Here is a 23956-nt window from a genome sequence, read left to right as displayed (position 1 = left end):
GTGTTGAACTGGAGCCTACGTACACATCAAAATGCTGCAGGGCGAGCAACATGGCTAATGTCTCTTTCTCAATGGTGGAGTAGTTCAACTGGTGACGCTTGAATTTGGTGGAGAAATAACTCACTGGGTGGCACACATCCCCCTCACCATCCTGCAGCAAAACAGCACCAGCTCCAGTCGCACTGGCATCTACCTCCAGTTTGAAGGGTCGGGAGAAGTTAGGAGCAGCGAGTACAGGAGCACTGCAAAGAAGAGACTTTGCAGCATTGAAAGCATGTTCACAGACAGCATTCCAGTGGAATGGCACTCCAGGGCTACACAACCTGGTCAGGGGGGCAACAACCACAGAGAAATTTTTACAGAAACACCGATAATAACCCGTCATACCCAGAAACCGTCTCAATTCACGTCTGGTTGTAGGAGCTGGGTAGGATAACACCGCTGCAACCTTTGCATCCACAGGACGAACCTGCCCATGTCCCACTTGCTTCCCCAAATAGGTTACTGTTGCCTTTCCAAACTCACATTTCGCAAGGTTGAGGGTTAGCGAAGCGTTAGCAAGCCGCTGAAACACAACTTTCAGACTGGAAACATGGCTGTTCCAATTGCTTGAGTGCACCACCACATCATCAAGGTACACTTTACAATTTTGTACATCCCCCAATACAATCTGCATCAATCGCTGGAAAGTGGCAGGGGCATTCCTCATACCAAATGCCATCACGGTATATTGCATGAAGTGATCCGGTGTAACAAATGCTGATATCTCAGAGGCCCTGGGAGTTAATGGAACTTGCCAGTAGCCCTTCAGGAGATCTAGTTTGGTGATGAAGGTGGCTGGGCCAATGCTGTCGATCCAATCCTCCATGCGAGGCAATGGGAACGAATCAGGGACAGTAACTGCATTAACCTTCCTGAAATCAGTACAAAAACGAGGAGTACCATCCGACTTAGGCGTTAACAAACACGGAGAGCTCCAGGGGCTGCAACTGGGCTTGGCTAAGCCATTGTCAACCAAGTACTCGACCTCTTTTTTCATCTTCTCCCGTTTTTCCATAGGACAACGGTATGCATGCTGTTTAATAGGGATAGCAGCTCCAACATCAATGTCGTGCTCAATCACATGAGTGCGGGAAGGCACATCACCAAACAAAGTGGGGTGAGAGCGAATCAAACCAACAATGTCACCACGTCGATCATCAGGGAGATATGACAAATGTGCCTCAAGGGTGGACAGAATCTGAGAATTCAACAACCTACCACACTGTTCCCCTACAGAGGGCTCGGACCCAAACCATCTGTCAATGCATCTGCATCAACCAGACAGCAGATGCGGCTGTCTTTGCAGGGCACTACTGCTTGAACAGATTTTCAGAAGTCTCCCTGGACGCGATATGACTTCAACATATTAATGTGACACAAAACGGGTTTTCCCTTCTGCGATCCGGTGTTCGGATGACATAGTTTGTGTCTGATATTTTGCTGTCTACCACATACGGGACCTGAAAAACGAGCAGAGAGAGAAGAAGCCGGTCATTGGGCAACAAGGACACAACACTTGATCACCAGGGTGGAATTGCCTCTTGACCGTTTCTTTTTATCATATCGTCTCTTCATGCTGCTTTGAGAGGACGAGAGGGGCCTGCTTTGCCAATACAGATGCCCACTGCAACCTATCTTTACATTCTGAGGACAAAAGCAAACAGGTTAGATTTAGAGGAACCTGACACAAGCTGTTCCTTCAACACCTCAATGGCCCCACGCACGTTGTGACCCAAACACCAACTCAGCTGGACTGAATCCCAGTGACTCCTGTTTAGCGTCACGGATGGCAAAGAGTATGAAAGGCACACCCTCATCCCAGCCCCTCCCTGTATCATGGCAATATTTCCTCAGCATAGATTTCAATGTCTGATGCCAGCGTTCAAGAGCTCCTTGTGACTCCGGGTGATAAGCAGAAGATGTGGAGTGAGTGACACCAAGTGAGCGCAAAGTCTGCTTGAATGCTTTAGACATAAAATTGGTTCCCTGATCTGTCTGCACAACCTTAGGCAACCCAAAAGTGGTGAAAAATTTCATCAATGCCTTGCTGATAGCGGGTGCAGTGATCTTCCTTAATGGGATGGCTTCAGGAAAACGGGTGGACACACACATGATGGTTAAACAGAACTGGTTACCAGACTTTGTTCTAGGCAGCGGACCCACACAATCCACAATCACATGGTTCAAATGGCTCACCAACAGCAGGAATAGGATGCAGAGGGGCTGGAGGCACCACTTGGTTTGGTTTTCCCCACAACCTGACATGTGCTGCAAGTGTTACAGAAATTAGTCACACCAGCTTCATACTGGCCAGAAGAAATGTTTCAGGATGCGGTCATAAGTCTTGGTGATTCCTAAATGCCCAGACCACACATGCTCATGCCCTAATTCTAGCACATGCTGTCGATAATTAACCTGGTACAACGAGTTGATACACCACTCTCCAGTCCTCACCAGATTCAGCTGATGTTCTGTCTAATTGCGGAGCCCATTTGCGCATTAGCACGCCATTATCGAAGAAAAACGTCTGCTTTTTTGTCATTACACTTACTGTCTGGATCACCGGTGGACCTGAAATATTTCGCCAAGGAGGGATCACTCTTCTGCGCCTCGATGAAGCGCCTCAGAGGTTAAAGGCAAAGACACTGCAGGAGGAGGAACAGGGACAGTTAACTCCTGCAGTTTCCTTGGAGGGTAGCTCACCGACTGACCAGCAGGGGGTAACCTATCCTCAAACAGAGCAGAAGCAAGCTGTGAGTCACACAAGTCAATATCCTCGGCCTGCCCACGGGCCTTTGCTCGGGTTAACACACTCACAGTAAATATCTCAGGATGGCTACGGGCCACATCGTCCTGCACAGGGTCAGAAATGGGACTGGCAACAACTTCAGCCACAGGATAGACCCTGCCCCCAGCAATGTCATTCCCCACAATTAAATCAACACCATCAATGGGGAAACTATCTCGGACCCCCACCGAAAAAAACCCAGCCACCAACTCAGTATTAATATGAATCCTGTGAAGATGGGCAGTTATAAAACCCATTTCAATACCCCTCACTATTGCACTCGTATTGCAGGAAGTCCCCGCATGGAGCGGCAGCACATCAGAGAGGATAAGAGACTGGGAACAGGCTGTATCATGCAGCAATGTTACGGGGCGCTGGTCCTCCACCCTACCTGTGAGGGAGACGAAACCTTTAAATATGAATGGTTTAAAACAGTCATCAGGTGCCTTCGGAACACAGGCAGGAACGGTGGGAGTTCTAATCAACCCTACACCTTTGGGCTGACTTTGAATTGAGCCCCGTTGCTCACGTTTCAATGCTGCACATTCAGCTACAATATGACCTGACTGGCGGCAGAAAAAACATTTCCTCTCACCCGTAGGACCCACTGATGCACTACCTGTCACCTGCTGCTCTGCTTGCTGAGAAGAATCACGGAGGGAGGAGTCACGCTTGAAAAAGACATTTTTGTGTGTCAGAGTGAACTCATCTGCCAGAGTAGCAGCCTGTTGTAATGTAGTAACCTTCTGCTCGTTCAGGTAAACTACGGTGCGCTCTGGCAGACAATTTTTAAACTCCTCCAACAACACCAACTCACGAACAGAGGTTAAATCCTCAGCCTTACTGGCGGTACACCATCTGTCAAACAACGTGCATTTTTCCCTCGCGAAGTCCATATAGCTCTGGCCCGCTCCTTTCTTAAGGCCACGGAAACGCTGTCGATATGCTTCAGGGACCAATTCATAGGCACGCAAGATAGCACTCTTCACCTTATCATACTCGAGACCATCCTCTACCGAGAGGGACGAACAGGCCTCCTGAGCCTTACCTGTCAACTTGCATTGTAATAATATAGCCCACACATCTCTAGGCCAGCACAAGGCAGCAGCTATCCATTCAAAGGTGCTGAAATAAGCCTCCACTTCAGTCTCACGGAATGCAGGAACTAAGGAAATGTTCTTACTCATATCAAATGAAGGACCTGCAGTTACATTACCCGGAGAACTCACCACGTTCTGTAGTTCGAGCTGCCGCATTCTAACGGCGGTCTCTGCCTCCAACTTTTTCAGCTCCAATTCTCTGCGGAGCTCAAACTCTCGTGCCCGCTCACGTTCCTCCTTTTCCAGCTGAAGACGAGCTAGACGCATTTTCATACGTGCATCTAATCTGGAGCCTGGAGATGACTCGACCGACAGCGGATCAAAACGTGGCAGCGTGAACAGCTTCGGCTCCGGCGTTTGGGGTCTTTCACCAGACGGGACCGACGGACCTGCCCCTTCTCCTCCCCGAGGAGAAGAGCGTCCCGCTGCAGCAGGCTGGTCTCCACAGACAGACACAGCCGCCGCGGCTTCAGCCATGAGATCAGCAGACCCAGACACCGGCAAGGTAAGAAACCCCTCACGTACCAGGTGACCAAGCAGAACGGCTTTGAACTCCCGTTTAATGAGCGATGACGGGACTTTTAGACCATAGTGGTCTGCAATCGCAAGCAAGTCTTGTTTCCGACATTCGTCCAGCTGCTTCACCGTCGGATTAGCCACAAATTCCTCCAAAACAAACGCTGCCATACTCACCAACGGTAGCGAACTGGCCACAGCTAACCAGGCTAACACAAGTCGTCTGACAACCGGCCACGCGTACACAGCTGGACCGTACCACTGCAGCCACCGCGGGAACACATGTTAAACACACAATACCAACACTCACCAAGCTTTCCTCAGTCCTACCTGATTTTCTTCACCTGCCTATCTTCTGGAGCGTGCCGGGCTCGAGGCGACTTTAAAGGCTGATCTCAGCGGCCAAAGCCCTGAGCGCCTACCCCCAACAGGGTCTGGACCCCGCCCGGGATTAACCCCGAAAACAACAAAGGAAAAATAACAAACGAGTGTCCGACGGAGGAGCGGAATCAGCTCGGCTGAACACTCACCTGTCTACCTGAGGAAAACCGTGAATGAGGCAACAGATAAGCATGAAAAACAAAGGATCACAAGCAACAAATACAGCTGACCCCACAGAATCACTCTTAAAGAATCGGACGAGCCCCCAAATATGTTACGTCCCGACAGCTAGGGGATAAGGGAAGTAACACGTAGGACAACAAAGAGGCAGGAAATCTGTTGGTGAGACGTCAATCGATAAGACGTTTATTTTATCCAGCAAGACAAATCCAACACAGCACTCCAAAAGATCCAACACGGGTCCCCTATACCCGTGTGAGACGAGACAACACAACACCACACCACACTCTGGGAGCTGATCTGGCCCATTGGCCATGACGTTCAGGCCGACTCATCTTTTAACCATCCCTGCCGATTGGTAATGAGCCACAGGTGCACCTGGCCACTCCCACTGAGCATACCTGGGGACAGGGAAAAGAAAAAGAAAAACACAACCTACCTTATCTATTCAACACAGAATGTAACAATTCTACACATCTTTCTTTCTTGTCAAAACCTGAGGCCTACATTACCCACAAAGCAACACTTTGCACAATTTGATGTGGTTTATGTTCTATTTTGGTGAAAACTATTACATTTTTTTCATAAAAGCAAGGCTCACAGCGTCATTGTTGCCCTGTCAATATTCAAACATGTTCAAATCAAGTCAGACAGAAGCTTATTTCTGGGAATATAGCAGTTTGTATAAGAAAATATCAGGAATTTGATGTGAATTTTAGACATTTGAAACAGAGTAAACACAGAATATACAACATCTGAGCGTTTAATTCAGCATCACAAATGTTGTTAATGTCATGTTATTCAATGTTATTTTCAAATGACTCATTTTATGCATCACTAGATTCCATCATATCTTGTATTTGTTTTATGATAAGCTTTTAAGATAAGAAAGTAAAAGTGTGCTACTTAAAACAAATGTTTGTTAGAGACCAGAGATGTTTCATGTTAAACGTTAAAAAAACAAAATGTTATGCAAACAGATTTCAGTTATTTAACAAGACAGTTTGTTCTTCTGGGAAGTAATCAATGAAATCCTTCAGCATCCTGGAGATTTTATTTGATTTTGATGGTGTACCTGGATCATCAGTGGTGTCAGATCCTTCATTCAGAGCAGATGTCCTTTAGGTTCTTGGCCTCCTGGACGACTTTGTCTTTAAAACTGGTGTTCCATTTTTGCAGGAACCTTGATGCAACTACTTCTCCAAACACCAGTGAGAAGTCTTGCAAAATCTAATTAAAAAGGAAAAGACAGCTACTTCTACCACCTAATGTAAACCTAATATTTTAATACAACCTTTTCAAATTAATTTTTAATACCTACCAGTCCTTTAGTGTCCTAGAAGTGAGGAAACACTTGCAGTACATCAGCTGAGTGCTGTGGATCATGCAGAATTTGCTGACGGTACTGGAAGGTTTCTCTCATCTTCTGGAAGACTAAGTCTCGGTCTGTTGTGTGGTGGAGAAGAGATATGACTTCCATACAGTCACTCCCCATTTTCTGGTCACCTGTGGTAACCACGGTGATTCTTGAGGATGTGGGACCTCCTTTAAGCACCACTTTCTTCAGGGATGGAGAGGCTGTCCTGGACTGATGTTGCACAGTCTTTACACGCCACTCAAGAAAGCCTGTGTTGCTCTGACTGTCGTAAAAGTGTTCCTAGGCAAAAGAAAAAAAATCGCTCTGTGTTGGAAACAATACATACTTTTAGTACTTATACTAAAAAAAAAAAAAAAAACTACAAAACTAAGGAATCAGCAGCTGTCATTTTACAGATGGACTGCAGTGCAAACTTACATATCCCTTGTTTGAGTAAAGGTCCTTCAAAGCTGGAAACCGTGACACAATCCCCAGGGCATGGAACTCCTTTGTTGCTTTGCTAACAAGACTCCTGCAAAAGGAAAACATGGTTCCTAAGGCTTGTTGTGTTCTTAAAAAACATAGAAAGTCAAGTCTTATTCAGTGTTCTTACCCTTGTTTTTCACGCATGTGTGCTACAACGATGTTCACCATTATTCACCTGGTGGAATCTTTCAAACTCCCCGTTTCTTCATACTCTTTAATCACAGTCACTCCTGCTGGCTTTGAGGACAGAATTTGTTCCACAGTCTAAATAAATCATGAAGGCAAAAATTACTACTAAAATTGAACATTTTATATTAATAACTAAGAGCATTATTATTTGCAAAAGGCATTTGTTTTCCAGGAATCATGCAAAGTAAGAATGTATGTACTGCAAGTTCTAAATACATTTCTGGCATGGTTACTGTCCAAAGATGGTCTCCCTTTACATCCTGAATCACTTGTGTCACTGCTAAGACTGTTTGAGACAGACACAGTATCTGTCAGACTTGGAGAAGATGCTACTTCACCCCCTTGTTGCAGAACAGACAGATCTGAAGATCACAAAGAACAGAGTCATGCTTATAAAGGCTAAGATCCGATACAGAAGTAGATAAGATAAAACATGAACATCACCTCATATTACTTTACTTTCCAAGAGTCACATATTCTTTGTTGTCTGAGTGATCACTAGAGTTCCTGGAGGATTCAGCCAGTGGGACTTCTGAAAATGCTATATTTATTAAGATTCTTGTCATCCGCTAGCAGACAAACAGACAGTTGTCTCTGAGTTAAGATATAAAACCCATCATTTTTCTCTGCAGCCATAGAAATGTTCAATGCCCTACCATCAACAGTGTAGATGATAAAACAGATTTCTTTGGCTGCAAGTTCTGGAAAGACATCCTCATCCACTTCTACACCTTGGTCATCTGTGACTGTCAGTATTGTGTCCTCTGGTATGAGAAACTTTTCCTGGACTGTAGCAAGACAACCAGCACTTCATTTACAAAATACTGTTACTTGCCTCTAACATAGCTTTCTACAAAACAGATACCTTACCAGCACTAAGGAAATGACAGAAGCAAACCTCCTCCAACTTCACGTATTTCTTCTTTGCCCCTCGTTGTACCTTCATCTTGGCCAACTCACATGAAAAGAAACCAGAATAATAATGTTTAGCTGTTACGTTTACAATCATTTTAACTAAGGGTTTTCATGAATCCCCTCCCTGGGCTGCGACCTTATCGTGGTGGAGGGGTTTGCGTGCCCCAATGAACCCAGGAGCTATGTTGTCAGGGGCTTTATGCCCCTGGTAGGGTCTCCCAAGACAAACAGGTCCTGGGTGAGGGACCAGACAAACAGCAGCCCAGAAGACCCCAATGATGAGCAACAACTTTGTAACCACGAGTCCCTTGCCCGGACGCGGGTCACCGGGGTCCCCCCCTGGAGCCAGGCCTGGGGGGTGGGGCTCGATGGCGAGCGTCTGGTGGCCGGGCTTTTTCCCACGGGGCCCGGCCGGGCACAGCCCGAAAAAGAGACGTGGGACCCCCCTCCAGCAGGCTCACCACCCGCAGGAGGGGCCATAGGGGTCTGGTGCTATGTGTGTTGGGCGGCGGCCAGGGGCGGGGAGCCTGGCGTACTGACCCCCGGCTACACAAGCTGGCTCTACAGACGTGGAACATCACCTCTCTGGCGGGGAAGGAGCCTGAGCTTGTGTGTGAGGTTGAGAAGTTCCAACTTGATATAGTCGGCCTCACCTCGACACACAGCAGGGGCTCTGGAACCAGCCCTCTCGAGAGGGGTTGGACTCTCTTCCACTCTGGAGTTGCCAATGGTGAGAGGCGCCGAGCAGGGGTGTCAATACTCATTGCGCCTCGGCTCGGTGACTGTGTGTTGAAGTTTACACCGGTGGACGAGAGGGTGGCCTCCCTTCGCCTTCGGGTGGGGGGGACGGTTCCTTACTGTTGTTTGCGCCTACGGGCCGAACAACAGTTTGGAGTATCCGCCCTTTCTGGAATCCTTGGAGGGGGTGCTGGAGAGCGCCCCTTCTGGGGATTCCATAGTTCTGCTGGGGGACTTCAACGCTCATGTTGGCAATGACAGTGAGACCTGGAGAGGCGTGATTGGGAGGAACGGCCCCCCCGATCTAAACCCGAGCGGTGTTCTGTTATTGGACTTCTGTGCTCGTCACAGATTGTCCATAACAAACACCATGTTCAGGCACAAGGGTGTCCATATGTGCACTTGGCACCAGGACACCCTAGGCCGCAGTTCAATGATCGACTTTGTTGTCGTATCGTCGGACTTGCGGCCGCATGTCCTGGACACTCGGGTGAAGAGAGGGGCAGAGCTGTCAACCGATCACCACCTGGTAGTGAGTTGTCTCCGATGGTGGGGGAGGATGCCGGTCAGACCTGGCAGACCCAAACGGATCGTGAGGGTGTGCTGGGAACATCTGGCGGAGTCCACTGTCAGAAAGAGTTTCAACTCCCACCTCCGGTCAAACTTCAACCATGTCCCGAGAGAGGTGGGGGACATTGAGTCCGAGTGGACCATGTTCCGTGCCTCCATTGCTGAGGCGGCCGATCGTTGCTGTGGCTGTAAGGTGGTCGGTGCCTGTCACGGCGGCAATCCCCGAACCCGTTGGTGGACACCGGCGGTAAGGGATGCCGTCAAGCTGAAGAAGGAGTCCTACCGGGCCTTTTTGGCCTGTGGGACTCCGGAGGCAGCTGACAGGTATCGGCTGGCCAAGGGGGCTGCGGCTGCGGCTGTCGCCGAGGCAAAAACTCGAGTATGGGAGGAGTTTGGCGAGGCCATGGAAAATGACTTCCGGATGGCTTCGAAGAGATTCTGGTCCACCATCCGGCGTCTCGGGGGGGAAAGCGGTGCACTGTCAACACTGTGTATAGTGGGGATGGTGCACTGCTGACCTCAACTCAGGACGTTGTGAATCGGTAGAAGGAATACTTCGAAGACCTCCTCAATCCCACCGACACATCTGATTCAGAAGCGGGGCCTGGGGTCTCGGGCGTAGATTCTCCCATCTCTGGGGTCGAAGTCGCCGAGGTAGTTAAAAAGCTCCTCGGTGGCAGGGCCCCGGGGGTAGATGAGATCCGCCGGGAGTTCCTCAAGGCCCTGGATGTTGTGGGGCTGTCCTGGTTGACACGTCTCTGCAACATCGCGTGGACATCGGGGGCAGTGCCTCTGGATTGGCAGACCGGGGTGGTGGTCCCTCTTTTCAAAAAGGGGGACCGGAGGGTGTGTTCCAACTATAGGGGGATCACACTCCTCAGCCTCCCCGGGAAGGTCTATTCAGGGGTATTGGAAAGGAGGGTCCGCCGGATAGTCGAACCTCGGATTCAGGAGGAGCAATGTGGTTTTCATCCCGGCCATGGAACTGTGGACCAGCTCTACACCCTCAGTAGGGTCCTTGAGGGTGCATGGGAGTTTGCCCAACCAGTCATGTGTTTTGTGGATCTGGAGAAGGCTTTCGACCGTGTCCCTTGGGGAATCCTCTGGGGAGTGCTCCGGTAGTACGGGGTAACGGACCACCTAATACAGGTTGTCCGTTCCCTGTATGACCGGTGCCAGAGCTTGGTCTGCATCTCTGGCAATAAGTCGAACTCGTTTCCAGTCAAAGTTGGACTCCGCCAGGGCTGCCCTTTGTCACCGATTCTGTTCATAATTTTTATGGACAGAATATCTAGGCGCAGCCAGGGTGTTGAGGGAGTCCGGTTTGGTGACCTCAGGATTCCGTCACTGCTTTTTGCGGATGAGGTGGTCCTGTTGGCTTCATCATGCCAGGACCTCCAACTCTCACTGGATCGGTTCGCAGCCGAGTGTGAGGCGGTTGGGATGAGGATCAGCACCTCCAAATCTGAGTCCATGGTCCTCAGCCGGAAAAGGGTGGAGTGCACTCTCCAGGTCAGGGATGAGGTCCTGCCCCAAGTGGAGGAGTTTAAGTACCTCGGGGTCTTGTTCACGAGTGAGGGAAGGATGGAGCGAGAGATCGACCGGCGGATTGCTGCGGCGTCCGCAGTAATGCAGGCGCTGTACGGGTCCGTCGTGGTAAAGAGGGAGCTGAGCTGAAAGGCGAAGCTCTCAATTTACCGGTCGATCTACGTTCCTACCCTCACCTATGGTCACGAGCTTTGGGTAGTGACTGAAAGAACAAGACCGCGGGTACAAGCGGCTGAAATGAGTTTCCTCCGCAGGGTGGCTGGGCTCTCCCTTTGAGATAGGGTGAGAAGCTCGGCCATCCGGGAGGATCTCAGAGTAGAGCCACTGCTCCTCCACGTAGAGAGGAGCCAGATGAGGTGGCTCGGGCATCTAATTAGGATGCCTCCTGGACGCCTCCCCGGTGAGGTGTTTAGGGCTCGTCCCACCGGGAGGAGACCCCGGGGAAGACCCAGGACACGCTGGAGAGACTATGTCTCTCAGCTGGCCTGGGAACGCCTTGGGGTCCCTCGGGAGGAGCTAGATGATGTGGCCGAGGAGAGGGAGGTCTGGGCTTCCCTCCTAAAGCTGCTGCCCCCACGATCCGACTCGGACCAGCGGTAGATAGATAGATGGATGGATGGATGGATGGATGGATGGATGGTTTTCATGAATCACCGTGAAACTGCTGTTGAGTTGGTAGCTAACGTGGCTTAGCGGCTACTTATGCTAGCGCCAAACACTGCCGCCCAGCTGCACGGCCCACCAGCAAGCTAATTCTCCTGTCATACTACAAACCATTTCAACAACAGATACTTGCATTGCTAAATAAAGTTATAATCCAGAGTTATTTAATTGTGGCATTAGCGTTACCTTATTAGCATTCTGTAGCATTAGCGTTACCTCATTAGTGTTCTGTGGCGTTAGCGTTACCTCATTAGCGTTCTGTGGCGTTAGCGTTACCTCATTAGCGTTCTGTGGCATTAGCGTTACGTCATTAGTGTTCTGTGGCATTAGCATTACCTCATTAGCGTTCTGTGGCATTAGCGTTACCTCATTAGCATTCTGTGTCATTAGCGTTACCTTATTAGTGTTCTGTGGCTATAGCGTTACCTCATTAGCGTGCTGTGGTGTTAGCGTTACCTCATTAGCGTTCTGTGGCATTAGCATTACCTTATTAGCGTTCTGTGGCATTAGCGTTACCTCATTAGCGCTCTGTGGTGTTAGCGTTACCTCATTAGCGTTCTGTGGCATTAGCATTACCGCATTAGCGTTCTGTGGCATTAGCGTTACCTCATTAGCGTTCTGTGTCATTAGCGTTACCTTATTAGTGTTCTGTGGCTATAGCGTTACCTCATTAGCGTGCTGTGGTGTTAGCATTACCTCATTAGCGTTCTGTGGCATTAGCGTTACCTTATTAGCGTTCTGTGGCATTAGCGTTACCTCATTAGCGCTCTGTGGTGTTAGCGTTACCTCATTAGCATTCTTTGGCTACTGAAGCTCCCTGTGGTTTGCACACATTAGTGTGGAGAGGGAAAACGTGTTTTTCTGAAAGGTTCAACAGAAAAAGTGGCTGCTAAACTTTATCTCCTTTACAGCAGAGCGAGCAAACAGCCAAACACCAAATGCAGCATATTCTGAATAATACAGGAAATACAGAGCTGGTTCTGTAACAAATTCAAAACAACAAAACGTAGCTTAGTGTACCAACTTCAATAAAAACGCAATGTAATCTGTACCTACCAAACATATTTTAAGTTAAAGGAAAAAGCAAAAAACAGCCTCAATCTTACCTCACTATGAAGTCCTGTTCCAGTTTGCAGAGCGTGGGGTGGAGACATGGAGGACGGTTGAACATAAACTCCTGGAGGGGCTTCAGTTAGGCTCCTGAACACCCACTGAATGAACTCCAAAATATTAGTATCCCTCAACACAAACCGTGGTTAAACAATAAACTCCACAAATTTAACACTTTCACTCTTTTTTGTTTAACTACCAGATTTTTCACTCCAGAAATTTGCTGTGAAGGTCTATTCAAAGAATTTAGACCATCAAAGGGTTAAAATACACCAAAATGTGAGGAAAACCTCCTTTAACGGCCAAGTATAGCATTTATAGAATTGAATTGTCTCTATCAATAAGACAACACACCATGCCACAAATCACAGAAGACCACAGAATACTTTGGAAAGAGTGATATAGATATGATGAACTGGCTGCCAAGTCCCCAGACCTTAATCCCATCAGAAAGTTTTGGGAATTTATGGCAAGAAAAGTTGATAATGATGGAAAACAGTTCAATAACAAGGATGATCTGAAAAATTAATTATTAAAGCATGGGACAGAATTGATCAAAAATTGCTGCTTTCTCTGATTCAGAGCCTAAAAGGTGTGCAAAAGTGACTTTGTACTATGGGAGACCAGTAAATTATTAAGTTCTGATCTTTATATCGTCATTTTTATTTATATTTAATCAAATTTAATCTAAATTTAAATATAAAGAACTATAAAGACAAACAAAAAAATCCATATTTTTAGGAACAAAAGTGACTAAAAAAAAAGAAAATTTGAAAATATATGATATTTTATATTTAAATGTATACCTGTTCTTATCTTTGTGTTCCATGTTGAGTAGAATAAAGCAGATGAATAATAAACAGCTGATATAATGTATGTTTGTAATGAAGAACTCAGAGTCAGGATTTTTAGCCACAGTCCTTTATTCTTCTCCATCACACACAAGATGAAGGAAGTTCTCATTTCATCACTAGAACAGGACTGAAACACTCAAATCAGGATCAAGTCTGGCTGCACAAAAACCTGATTTTCACTGGACAATAATGTGTGAAAGTTTGTCAGCAGTTTGTAGATTCACTGCTTCCTCTCTCATTTCACACTTTGTGCAACTCAAATGCTTTTAGTTCAAGTGAGCATCAGAGGAAACACCACATCCTGATTTTCACTCTCAATATTTGACTGGAAAAAGACGCAAACACCACATTTGGCTCCTGGAATAATCACAACTTCCATCTTTGAAGAGGAACAAGTTTACAAGGAATCATTTAGAAGGATTTCACAAAGAAACACATTTAATCCATGAATGTGAAAACATGTTTCTGAGGGACAGAGTCATGGAGAGACTCAACTATCTGTTCAACACTGTTTCTCTACCAGGAGGAGACTCTGGAGACTCAACTCAGCACAGAAACACTGAGGAACCAGACCACAAGAACCCAAATCCAGGATAGAGAGGTTGAGTGAATGTGGTGTTGAAGGTGTGGAGGTGGATCAGAGAGTCAGAGGAGACTCTGTAGAAGGACAGAGTTCCAGCAGGAACGTCCACATAAACTGAAACTCTGTGAGAAACTGAGGAGGAACTGATGGATGTTTGACTGTTTTTGTGCCAGACAGAGTAACCATCATCATCAGAGCAGAACAGACTCCAGGACTGATCATTAAGTCCAAACAAACAGTCATTACTGCTTCCTTTCCTTCTGATTCTTCTGTAACTCACTGATATATAAACCCCTCCTCTCCACTCCACCTCCCAGTAACAGCGACCAGTCAGACCAGTTTCACACAGCAGCTGATACCAGTCAAACCTGTCTGGATGATCAGGATACGACTGATCCTCCTCCACACGTGTCACCTTCCTGTTGTTGTCAGACAGTTTGACTTTTCTGTTTACTGTGTTTGTGTCAACTGTGAGTTGACAGGAATCTGATGGAGAGAACAAACACAACACAGCTGCAGTTATTGATGGATCATGTGATCAGTATTAAACCTTTGATGATGACCTCAGAGATGTGACACTTTGAAGATGCTTGAATGTGCTGCTTTGTTTCCATCAATCCATTAAAACACACTTACACTTCCTCAGACCTGGTGTCAACCATCGGACTCCAGCAGGCGTCACCCTGAAAGGAGGAGGACGGTCAGAGCAGCAGCGACTCTTTCAGCAGCACACATGGACGTTACATGGCTCTCACACTGTTCCACTGATAAAGGACCAGTCCAACATGGAGACACAGACACCTGAATGCAGCATCTCTAAAATCCTGTCCTGTGCTCGTCACGTTCCAGCTCAGTTTACACTCATTATTCAGCTTTACTCATTTATGCTTCCTCTGTTCATGGAGATAGGCTAACAGTTTACCCTGCTTCCTGTCTTTGAGCTAAGCTAGGCTAACAGTTTACCCTGCTTCCTGTCTCTGAGCTAAGCTAGGCTAAAAGTTTACCCTGCTTCCTGTCTTTGAGCTAAGCTAGGCTAACAGTTTACCCTGCTTCCTGTCTTTGAGCTAAGCTAGGCGAACAGTTTACCCTGCTTCCTGTCTTTGATAAGGATGGAAAAGAGCAGGCTTGGCCTGCAACACTAGGATGATAGTTTCCTGAGAGTGTCTGTCTGTCTGTCTGTCTGTCTGTCTGTCTGTCTGTCTGTCTGTCTGTCTGTCTGTACCTGAGAGTGTCTGTCTGTCTGTACCTGAGAGTTTCCAGTCTACAGTCTGGATCCTCCACTTTAGCTCTCAGCATCTTCTCTCCTGAGTCTCCTGGATGGTTGTAGCTCAGGTCCAGCTCTCTCAGATTTGAGGACTTGAAGCTCAGAGCTGAGGCCAGAGAAGCACAACCTTCCTCTGTGACCAGACAGCCTGACAGCCTGCACACACAAAACAACACAAACCTGATGGACAACACTTGGATGGATGTTTCGCACTCTTTCTTTTCTTCTTTGTCTTTCAGATACATTTTGCTGCACATTTCATGCGTCTCAAGCAAATCAACAATCTCAACAATGATTAGTGGGATTTAATCATGTAAAAAATAAACCCTGACAAAGTCCTGCACAAGTTCAGTAAAAGCTCATTTGATGAATCCCATCAGCAGAAATGATTCTACTCAGGGTAGCTGTTTATCCACTGATAGAAATCACATCAGTTTCAAAGTGTGAGTCCTGACCTGAGAGCTTCCAGTTTACAGTGTGGACTCTCCAGTCCAGCAGAAAGACTCTCCACTCCTGAATCCTGCAGGTTGTTGTTAGTCAGGTCCAGCTCTGTCACACTGGAGGACTGGGAGCTGAGGACTGAGGACAGAGCTCCACAGCTTCTCTCTGACAGATTACAGTTACTAAGTCTGAAGAGACAAAGACAAGAAAAGAAGTAATACATTAAGTCCAGTATTTTCTATCCTGTTGAAAAGACAGCAGTGAATTTAACAACAAATTCATCCCACTTTGTCCAGAATACAGCAGCGTTGAGGACAGTCCTCTGCAATATTATTTAAATGTGAAAATAATCCAAAGTGTAGCACATTACAGTAATCAGATTATGTTGAAGCTGAGCAGTAAAGTATTTCATCTGATTAAAAAACAATCTGACAGCTTAGATTTACTAAATGAAGAATACAGGCCAAACAGCAAGAAATGAATCCAATAAAGGTCAGTACATCTTTCATTACTGTCATTAGAATGTTGGATTTTTTCACTATTTTCTATGTCCACCTTTATTTTTGATGACACATTTAATCCTCCTCAGCATGAAGAAACCACATTTCTGCAGAGATGTTCCACCATCTTCAGAGACTATGTCTTCATCTGCTCTTTGTTGGAGGGTTTGTGTTGCTCTACCTTTGTCTTTAAAATACCCCAAAGTTGGTCTGTTGGATTCAAATCTTGACACACACTTGGACAACTCACAGCTTGGACTTTTTCCTTCTTTACAATCTGAAAAATAGTCAACTTCATGCTGATGGCAGCGATTAAATCACTGTCAGACTCAGTTACATCTCTGATGTTGTTACAGAACAAACATCTTCTGATCTCCAGTCCTTGTTCTTCAGGTTCCTTCACTTCTACTTGTGCTGTTGAGACTCATGCTTTGGTTTTCACTGACACATGAATCCCACTGGAACCAAACTAAGGATCTCCAAACTCATGTGTTTAAACTGTTTATCTCCACTCTTGATGAAGTCTGGACTCCTCATAGCATCAGTGAGCTGGACTCTTCATTCTCTCTCAGTCTCAGGAGACACTCTGCTGCCCAGTGATTGGCTCTCAGTCCCTACAGTCTGAAAGGAACCAACAACCTTTTAACAGCCTCACATCTGAAAAGGGTCATAGGGTCCCTATGAGGGTGTTGCTCCTCTTCAGGGAGAGCAGAGAGACCATGAACCTCACCACAGGTGGGATGGATGTTCTATCCTTCACCAACACTTCAGTTGATGGGACTCAGCCATCAGCAGCAGGAAGACTGGACTGACCTTACCCACAGACCAGAGGACATGAGGACACTGCTTATCAACAGTCATGATGACTGTCCTCACCTGCAGGGCTGCTGCTGCTTCACTCCATCATTTCTGACAGACCTGGAGTCCTGGAAGCTGCTGTTCCAGGAAGTCTTTCCAAAAATCTTCAGCCAGTATCTGAGTATGTTGTCATGTTCTTCAACCCAAAATCTCAGTTCCTCATAAACCACTTGAGGTAGGGATGTGTCCTGCCGCCCAGTGAAGACAGAGTTGGGAGTGATGGGATCAGGGTCCACAACATCTGAGGAGGTGAACCCAAGAGGATCTGAACCGAGGATCTCTTTGATCTCAGTGAAGACAGAAGGCAACACTGCTTCAGTGGCTGTTTGGGCTCCAATGGTGAGAAGGAATTGGACCTGAACCTCAAATAAGAATGTAAACAACAGTCCAACTGTCCACCAGCTGAACTGCACTGAGTTCAGTCATTGAAAAAACTGAATATTCTACAGTTTCATTTATCAGATGCTTTGATTCAAAGAGACGAACATCTGAGAGTAGAAACAACACAAACAAGGATCTAGTCAGGAGAAAACAACCTGGAGAAAATCCATAGAAGTTCAAGTGTGAACATGAAATGTTTGTTCTGGTGTTTCCTTTTTATCGATGTCTATCTGAAGCATTCTATTTTGTGAAACAGTGGAAACTAAAACAGAACCTGGAACCAAGACTTCACAGGTTCTTACAGGTTCTGGTTCTGTGATGCAGGTTCCAGGTTGTTCAGTTCCTGTAGTGGAAGAGGCCTCATTAAGAGAAACTAGTGCTAAAGGTCAGTAACACAACTGATCTGAGTCATACAAATACAGAAAACCTCCCACCTCAGCTGTTCTGCTCATCATGAATAAAACCACATTTTAAATGGTCATCAGTTGAACAGGTTGATGAGTCCTGACCTGAGAGCTTCCAGTTTACAGTGTGGACTCTCCAGTCCAGCAGAAAGACTCTCCACTCCTGAATCCTGCAGGTTGTTGTTAGTCAGGTCCAGCTCTGTCACACTGGAGGACTGGGAGCTGAGGACTGAGGACAGAGCTCCACAGCTTCTCTCTGACAGATTACAGCCACTCAGTCTGAAGAGACAAAAAGCAGATTATACTCATGAAACAGCAGCAAAATGAAAAAGTATCTTCAGTCTCCAACTACTTACACAACTTTCTTGGAGGCTTTGACCACTGGCAGCAACCTCAGAAGAGCCTCCTCTGAAGCAGAGTATTTCGTCAGGTCAAACACGTCCAGATGTTCTTCTGATGACAGTAAGATGAAGCCCAGAGCTGACCACTGAGCAGGAGACAGTTCATCTGTGGACAGACGTCCTGATCTCAGGGACTGTTGGACCGCCTCCACTAGAGAAACATCCTTCAGTTCATTCAGACAGTGGAACAGATTGATGTTTCTCTCTACAGACACATTCTCACTGATCTTCTCCTTGATATACTTCACTGTTTTCTGAATGGTCTGTGAGCTACTTCCTGTCTGTGTCAGCAGGCCTCGTAGGAGATTCTGATTGGTGGGCAGTGACAGACCCAGGAGGAAGCGCAGGAACAGGTCCAGGTGTCCGTTTGGACTCTGTAAGGCCTCGTCCACAGCTCTCTGGTAGAAAACTGTTGGATCGGGTTTGTTGGAGGTTGTTTGCTGTTGTTTTTCCAGCAGGTTGATTCCAGAGTTGATGAAGGTCTGATGGACATGAAGAGCAGCCAGAAACTCCTGAACACTCAGATGGATGAAGCAGAACACCTTGTCCTGGTACAGCCCTCTCTCCTCTTTAAAGATCTGTGTGAACACTCCTGAGTACACTGAGGCTGCTTCCACATCGATGCCACACTCTGTCATATCAGACTCATAGAAGATCAGGTTTCCTTTCTGCAGCTGATTAAAAGCCAGTTTTCCCAGAGACTCAATCGTCCTCCTGCTGTCTGGACTCCAGTGTGGATCTGTCTCAGCTCCTCCATCATACTTGACCTTCTTGACTTTAGCCTGAACCACCAGGTGGTGGATGAACATCTCAGTCAAGGTTCTGGGCAGATCTCCTTCCTCTCTGGTTTCCAGCAGCTCCTCCAGAACTGTAGCAGTGATCCAGCAGAACACTGGGATGTGGCACATGATGTGGAGGCTTCGTGACTTCTTCATGTGGGAGATGATGCTGCTGGCCTGCCTCTTATCTCTGAATCTCTTCCTGAAGTACTCCTCCTTCTGTGGGTCAGTGAACCCTCTGACCTCCGTCACCATGTCCACACAGTCAGGAGGGATCTGATTGGCTGCTGCAGGTCGTGTGGTTATCCAGAGGCGAGCAGAAGGAAGCAGCTTCCCCCTGATCAGGTTTGTCAGCAGCACATCCACTGAGGTGGACTCTCTAACATCAGTCAGGACCTCATTGTTGTGGAAGTCCAGAGGAAGGCGACACTCATCCAGACCGTCAAAGATCAACACAACCTGGAAGTATTCAAAGCTGCAGATTCCTGCTGCTTTAGTTTCACTGAAGAAGTGATGAACAAGTTCCATCAAGCTGAACTTTCTCTCTTTCAGCACATTCAGCTCTCTGAAAGTCAATGGAAACATGAAGTGGATGTCCTGGTTGCTTTTGTCTTCAGCCCAGTCCAGAGTCAACTTCTGTGTTAACACTGTTTTCCCGATGCCAGCCACTCCCTTTGTCATCACTGTTCTGATTGGTCCATCTCTTCCAGGTGAGCCTTTCAGGATGTCTTCTGCTCTGATGCTTGTTTCTGCTCTGTCTGCTTTCCTGGATGCTGCTTCAATCTGTCTGACCTCATGTTCATCATTGACCTCTGCAGTCCCTCCCTCTGTGATGTACAGCTCTGTGTAGATCTCATTCAGGAGGGTCGACTGTCCTGCTTTAGCGATGCCCTCAAACACTCTCTGGAACTTCTTCTTCAGACCATATTTAAGTTTACGTCCACAAACTCCAGCAGCAAGTTCTGAATGAAAACACAAGAAAGAAAGACTGAAGTAGAGATAACCTGGATATTAAAGCACCAAAGTAGCAATAAAGTGAAGGTGACAGTTTGTCCCCCTAAAGACTGATTGTGTGAAGATATTCTGAGACTTTAGTAAATGTTCTGTTGATCAGCAGCTTCAGTCTTTCCACAAATCCTCTTACTGTTCTGCAGACAGTGAGCCAGCTTCTCCTGCTTCATCCTCCTCAGGAACAACACTGTGATCTGCTGAAACATCTCTCTGCTGCTCCTCTGCTCTTCATCATCACCCTCCAACTCCTCCTCATCCTCCCTCTGACTCTCTGAGGAGCATTCTGGGTAATCTGGACTCACAACCTTCTGCATCTTCTTCAGCTCCTTCTTCACAAAAGTCACCATATTGTCCTCCAGCAGCTGGAACAGAGAAATGTGTCAATGAGTCCATCAGAGTCAAATCATGGAGCCAAACATCAGATCCATGTTGGACACACTGACAGTCCACTGGTCTACAAAGAGCAGCATGGAGACGCCTGAACACAACAGATGGAGAACAACTTGTTGTCCATGAACTCACCATGAATATGGAGTCCAGGTGATGCTGCTGGACAGACTGAACTCTGGGAACCTCTGAGTTCTGCTGCTCCACTCTGTGGATCAACCTCAACAGTTAACTCACATTTTATCCCACAGAGACATATTCAGGGCTCAAAGTGAAAAATAATCCTCAGCCTGAACTTTTCTGCTTTTGGGTTGGGGTACAATCTAGCTAACTAGTAAGAAATGAAGATTTCTGCCTTCACAACAGATTATTGTAACACCAAAAAGGTCAGTAGGTGGTGGTAATACTCCATCTGACTACAACATGGTGCAAATATATTGTTTGGCAACCAATCAGTAAAATACATGGAAAATGGCATTGATTCACCATTTAACACCATTTGCAGGGCTCCAGACTGCAACTAAATGATCGCATTTTTTGACTAAAATTTGAGACAGTAAATTTTTCATCTACTTGCGCATCTGCGACCAGTGAATTTGCCAATTTTTTTCTTATTATTGAATATTTTTTGTTGCTGACAAACTTCTGCTCCACACTTCAGCCCAGTAGTTGACAGTAATGAAATTAGCTGGTTTGCCAACCGACATTAACTCCAAAAGAAGAAGAAAGGAGACCAACACCAAAGAAGAAGAAGGCGGGCCAATGTGTGTGAGAGGGGGGCGAATGACCACTGTGATTGGCTTATGTGTGAAAAGAGGCGGGTCTTGGGGTTATCGGACGAATCCACAGGTTCCACATAACTCTTGTAAACAGTGAACATTGACGAAGAGGACAATCACCACGTGTCCACTAGATGTGATTTTCCCGCACGGCAACGCACACATCTGAAAATCACACAGATGGCGGGCGGTCACTAGTGGACCACAACATGGTCACATGACAGCGCTGAGCAACAGCGGGTCACTACGTGGTCACATGATAGCGCTGAGCAACAGCGGGTCGCTACGTGGTCACATGATAGCGCTGAGCAACAGCGGGTCGCTACGTGGTCACATGACAGCACTGAGCAACAGTGGGTCCCTATGTGGTCACGTGACCGAGCTTTCAGCTTGACGGTCCGGCAGATGAGTCGGAAAAACACAGCGGCTCGGCCGCAAACTTTCCCTTTTATTTCAAAAACACTTCAGCGAAAAGTATTTCTGAAAGCATCTGTGGTGAGAAATAATCTGCAGCAGCTGAATCTGTCCTGGTTTTATGTCACCGATGGCTGGTTTAGATGTTTGAGGACAGTTTCACGATGCGTAGAATCTCCGCACGCTGCATCCAATTTACATAAAGTAGAAGTCCAGTCTACTTTATGCAAATGAGCTGCAGGTAAACACACCGGATCACAGCTGGAAACACACCACAACCAGACCAGAATGCAACATGTGGTGTGTTTCCAGCTGTGATCCGGTGTGTAGCTGTTTATTATGTTGTGTCAACTGCTGCACAATAAAATGTGAATTGAAAACATTATAGTGTCTGCATTTATTGTTCAAGTATTTATCAGTAATACAGTGAAAATGAGAGGAAATGTGAATATTTACTTTGCAAGTCAACTTCGGTGTGCGCCCCTAAATTTTCTGCTTGTGCTCCTAAAATTTTAAGTTAGGGGCCACTGTGCTCCGAGGAAAAAAAGTTAGTCTGGAGCCCTGAATTTGCACCATTTGTTCTGAAATGCAACTATGTAAACAGTTACAATGAAAAAAAATATGTATATATCTAGTTTCTCACAGTAAGCTATAGTTCAGTTCAAATAATAACAACAAAACAACATTAAAGTGCTCTAAAAACTGGTAACTTAAATAATTGGAAATAAATAAAAAAATAATCAAATACAGTTTAGTACAGAAAACTACAGTTCAGCTCAATTAAAAAAACATTTTCGGTGCTACAAGAATTGGTAAGATGCATCTTTATTTTTTCCATCTATTTCTTCTTTTTTTATGACATGTTTTACTTCTTCCATAAGTGTTGAGGCAATGTTCACTTTTGTGTTTGCCAGATGTTGAGGTATATGTGTGAGAGAATTTGACAATTTTGAGGTTTAGTAGTTTCCAATTAGACAAATGTACAGTTTAAGTAAGAGTTAATTAATTATAAATGGTTCACAGACACCCCACAACATTTTTTTGTATTGTCTTTGGTGCCATTGTTATTATTGTGAATGTTAATATTGTGGTGTTGTAATTTACTGAGTGCCCCTGAACGCCTCACAGAGTTTGTAGTGGAGCTAGACCGGAGACGCAGCAGATTCTCTGCAGCGGAGGCACGGGCCAGAAGGAGAGGCTAATTTTGATCATTGTTGGCCAAATAAAGACTTTGATGCAATTCACCCCGTTTTGCTCTCTGTGCCTCGGAGCAGCTGCAACATCTTGGCGAGCCAGCCAGGAGATCGGGTAAAAAGTGACTTTTAATGAGCGAGAGAAAAAGTTTTTCAGTTAGCCTGTTAGCAACGTTAGCGGCTAACGGTAGCTCTCGCGCCGGAGGATACCCCTTCTCCTACAACAAACCTGGAAACCGGACTATCAAATAAAACAACTTGTGAGTACAAAAAATGGATTTGGAAGAACTGAGGGACCAAGTTACTACTGCCCTGTGCCGCCAGAACAAGGATCGGCTTGTGGAGGTCAGTTTTCTGTTGAAATGTAATACTGATGAAGAGACAGAAGAATCACTGAAGAAAGCTAACCGTCGTGAGCTAATGAAAGTGATTGAGCACAAACTGATGAAGTGGAGGAAAGTTATAAGCCTGAAGACACTGTCCAGTATGTGAGGGATCTTTTATCAGCTTTGGGTTCAACGGTGACAGGACCAAAAGGCGATGCTAGTGAGGGGCGCGACTTTTCCCCGCTCTTCAGAAAAATGTGAGGAGCTGCAGCAGGAGATCAGAGCGCTAGAGGAGAAGCTCAAAATGGCGGGCGCAGTGGTCCCGACCCAAAGCTCTCAGCTTGGGAGCGTCCCCTGAAGTGAGTATTCGTAGAGAGTTTCGCATCAGTGGGCAAATAGGTGAAGGCGGGGCAGCGTGATAAACTGTCTTACACTAACCTGCTCACCAAACGGAAAGCGGACTCCGCAAAGGCCACAGTGAGTCAGAAGTGATTGAGGCAGTGATTAGAGCCATCAGTCCTGGACTCAAACTCAGAGACATGCTTGAACTAAAAACTGATTTGACTCTAACCCAGCTAAGGACAATATTGAAAGGACATTACAGAGAAGATGATACATCAGACTTGTATCAAAAGCTGATCAACATTTCTCAGGATCACAAAGAGTCCCCACAAGATTTTCTCTTCAGGGCTATTGAGCTTAAAGATAGGCTGCTGTATGCTTCAAAGGGAAAAGAAACGGAGCACTACGGAGCAGACCTGATCAAGAGGAAATTTTTGAGGTCAGTTGGTACAGGAC

The 23956-nt window shown here is 46.4% G+C and overlaps 2 protein-coding genes across 8 annotated transcripts in view; both read right to left on the bottom strand.

Moving 5' to 3' along the window:
- The window catches only part of LOC111565021 (NACHT, LRR and PYD domains-containing protein 12-like), a 263219-nt gene that overhangs the window by 67988 nt on the left and 171275 nt on the right, over positions 1 to 23956 (bottom strand). The gene's annotated exons all lie outside the window — the stretch shown is intronic.
- The window catches only part of LOC111580769 (NLR family CARD domain-containing protein 3-like), a 30740-nt gene continuing 20272 nt past the window's right edge, over positions 13489 to 23956 (bottom strand). Inside the window, 8 exon segments of the mRNA XM_035956511.2 lie at positions 13489 to 14506; positions 14657 to 14703; positions 15267 to 15440; positions 15740 to 15913; positions 17974 to 18147; positions 18225 to 20010; positions 20193 to 20421; positions 20582 to 20654. Of these exon segments, the coding sequence (XP_035812404.2) occupies positions 13932 to 14506; positions 14657 to 14703; positions 15267 to 15440; positions 15740 to 15913; positions 17974 to 18147; positions 18225 to 20010; positions 20193 to 20421; positions 20582 to 20654 (3232 nt within the window). The 3' untranslated portion in view covers positions 13489 to 13931.

Source organism: Amphiprion ocellaris, chromosome 24 (assembly GCF_022539595.1).
Source record: "Amphiprion ocellaris isolate individual 3 ecotype Okinawa chromosome 24, ASM2253959v1, whole genome shotgun sequence".
NCBI lineage: Eukaryota > Metazoa > Chordata > Actinopteri > Pomacentridae > Amphiprion > Amphiprion ocellaris.
Note: the sequence above shows the minus strand (reverse complement) of the source record. Positions and strands in the feature narration are given on the sequence as shown.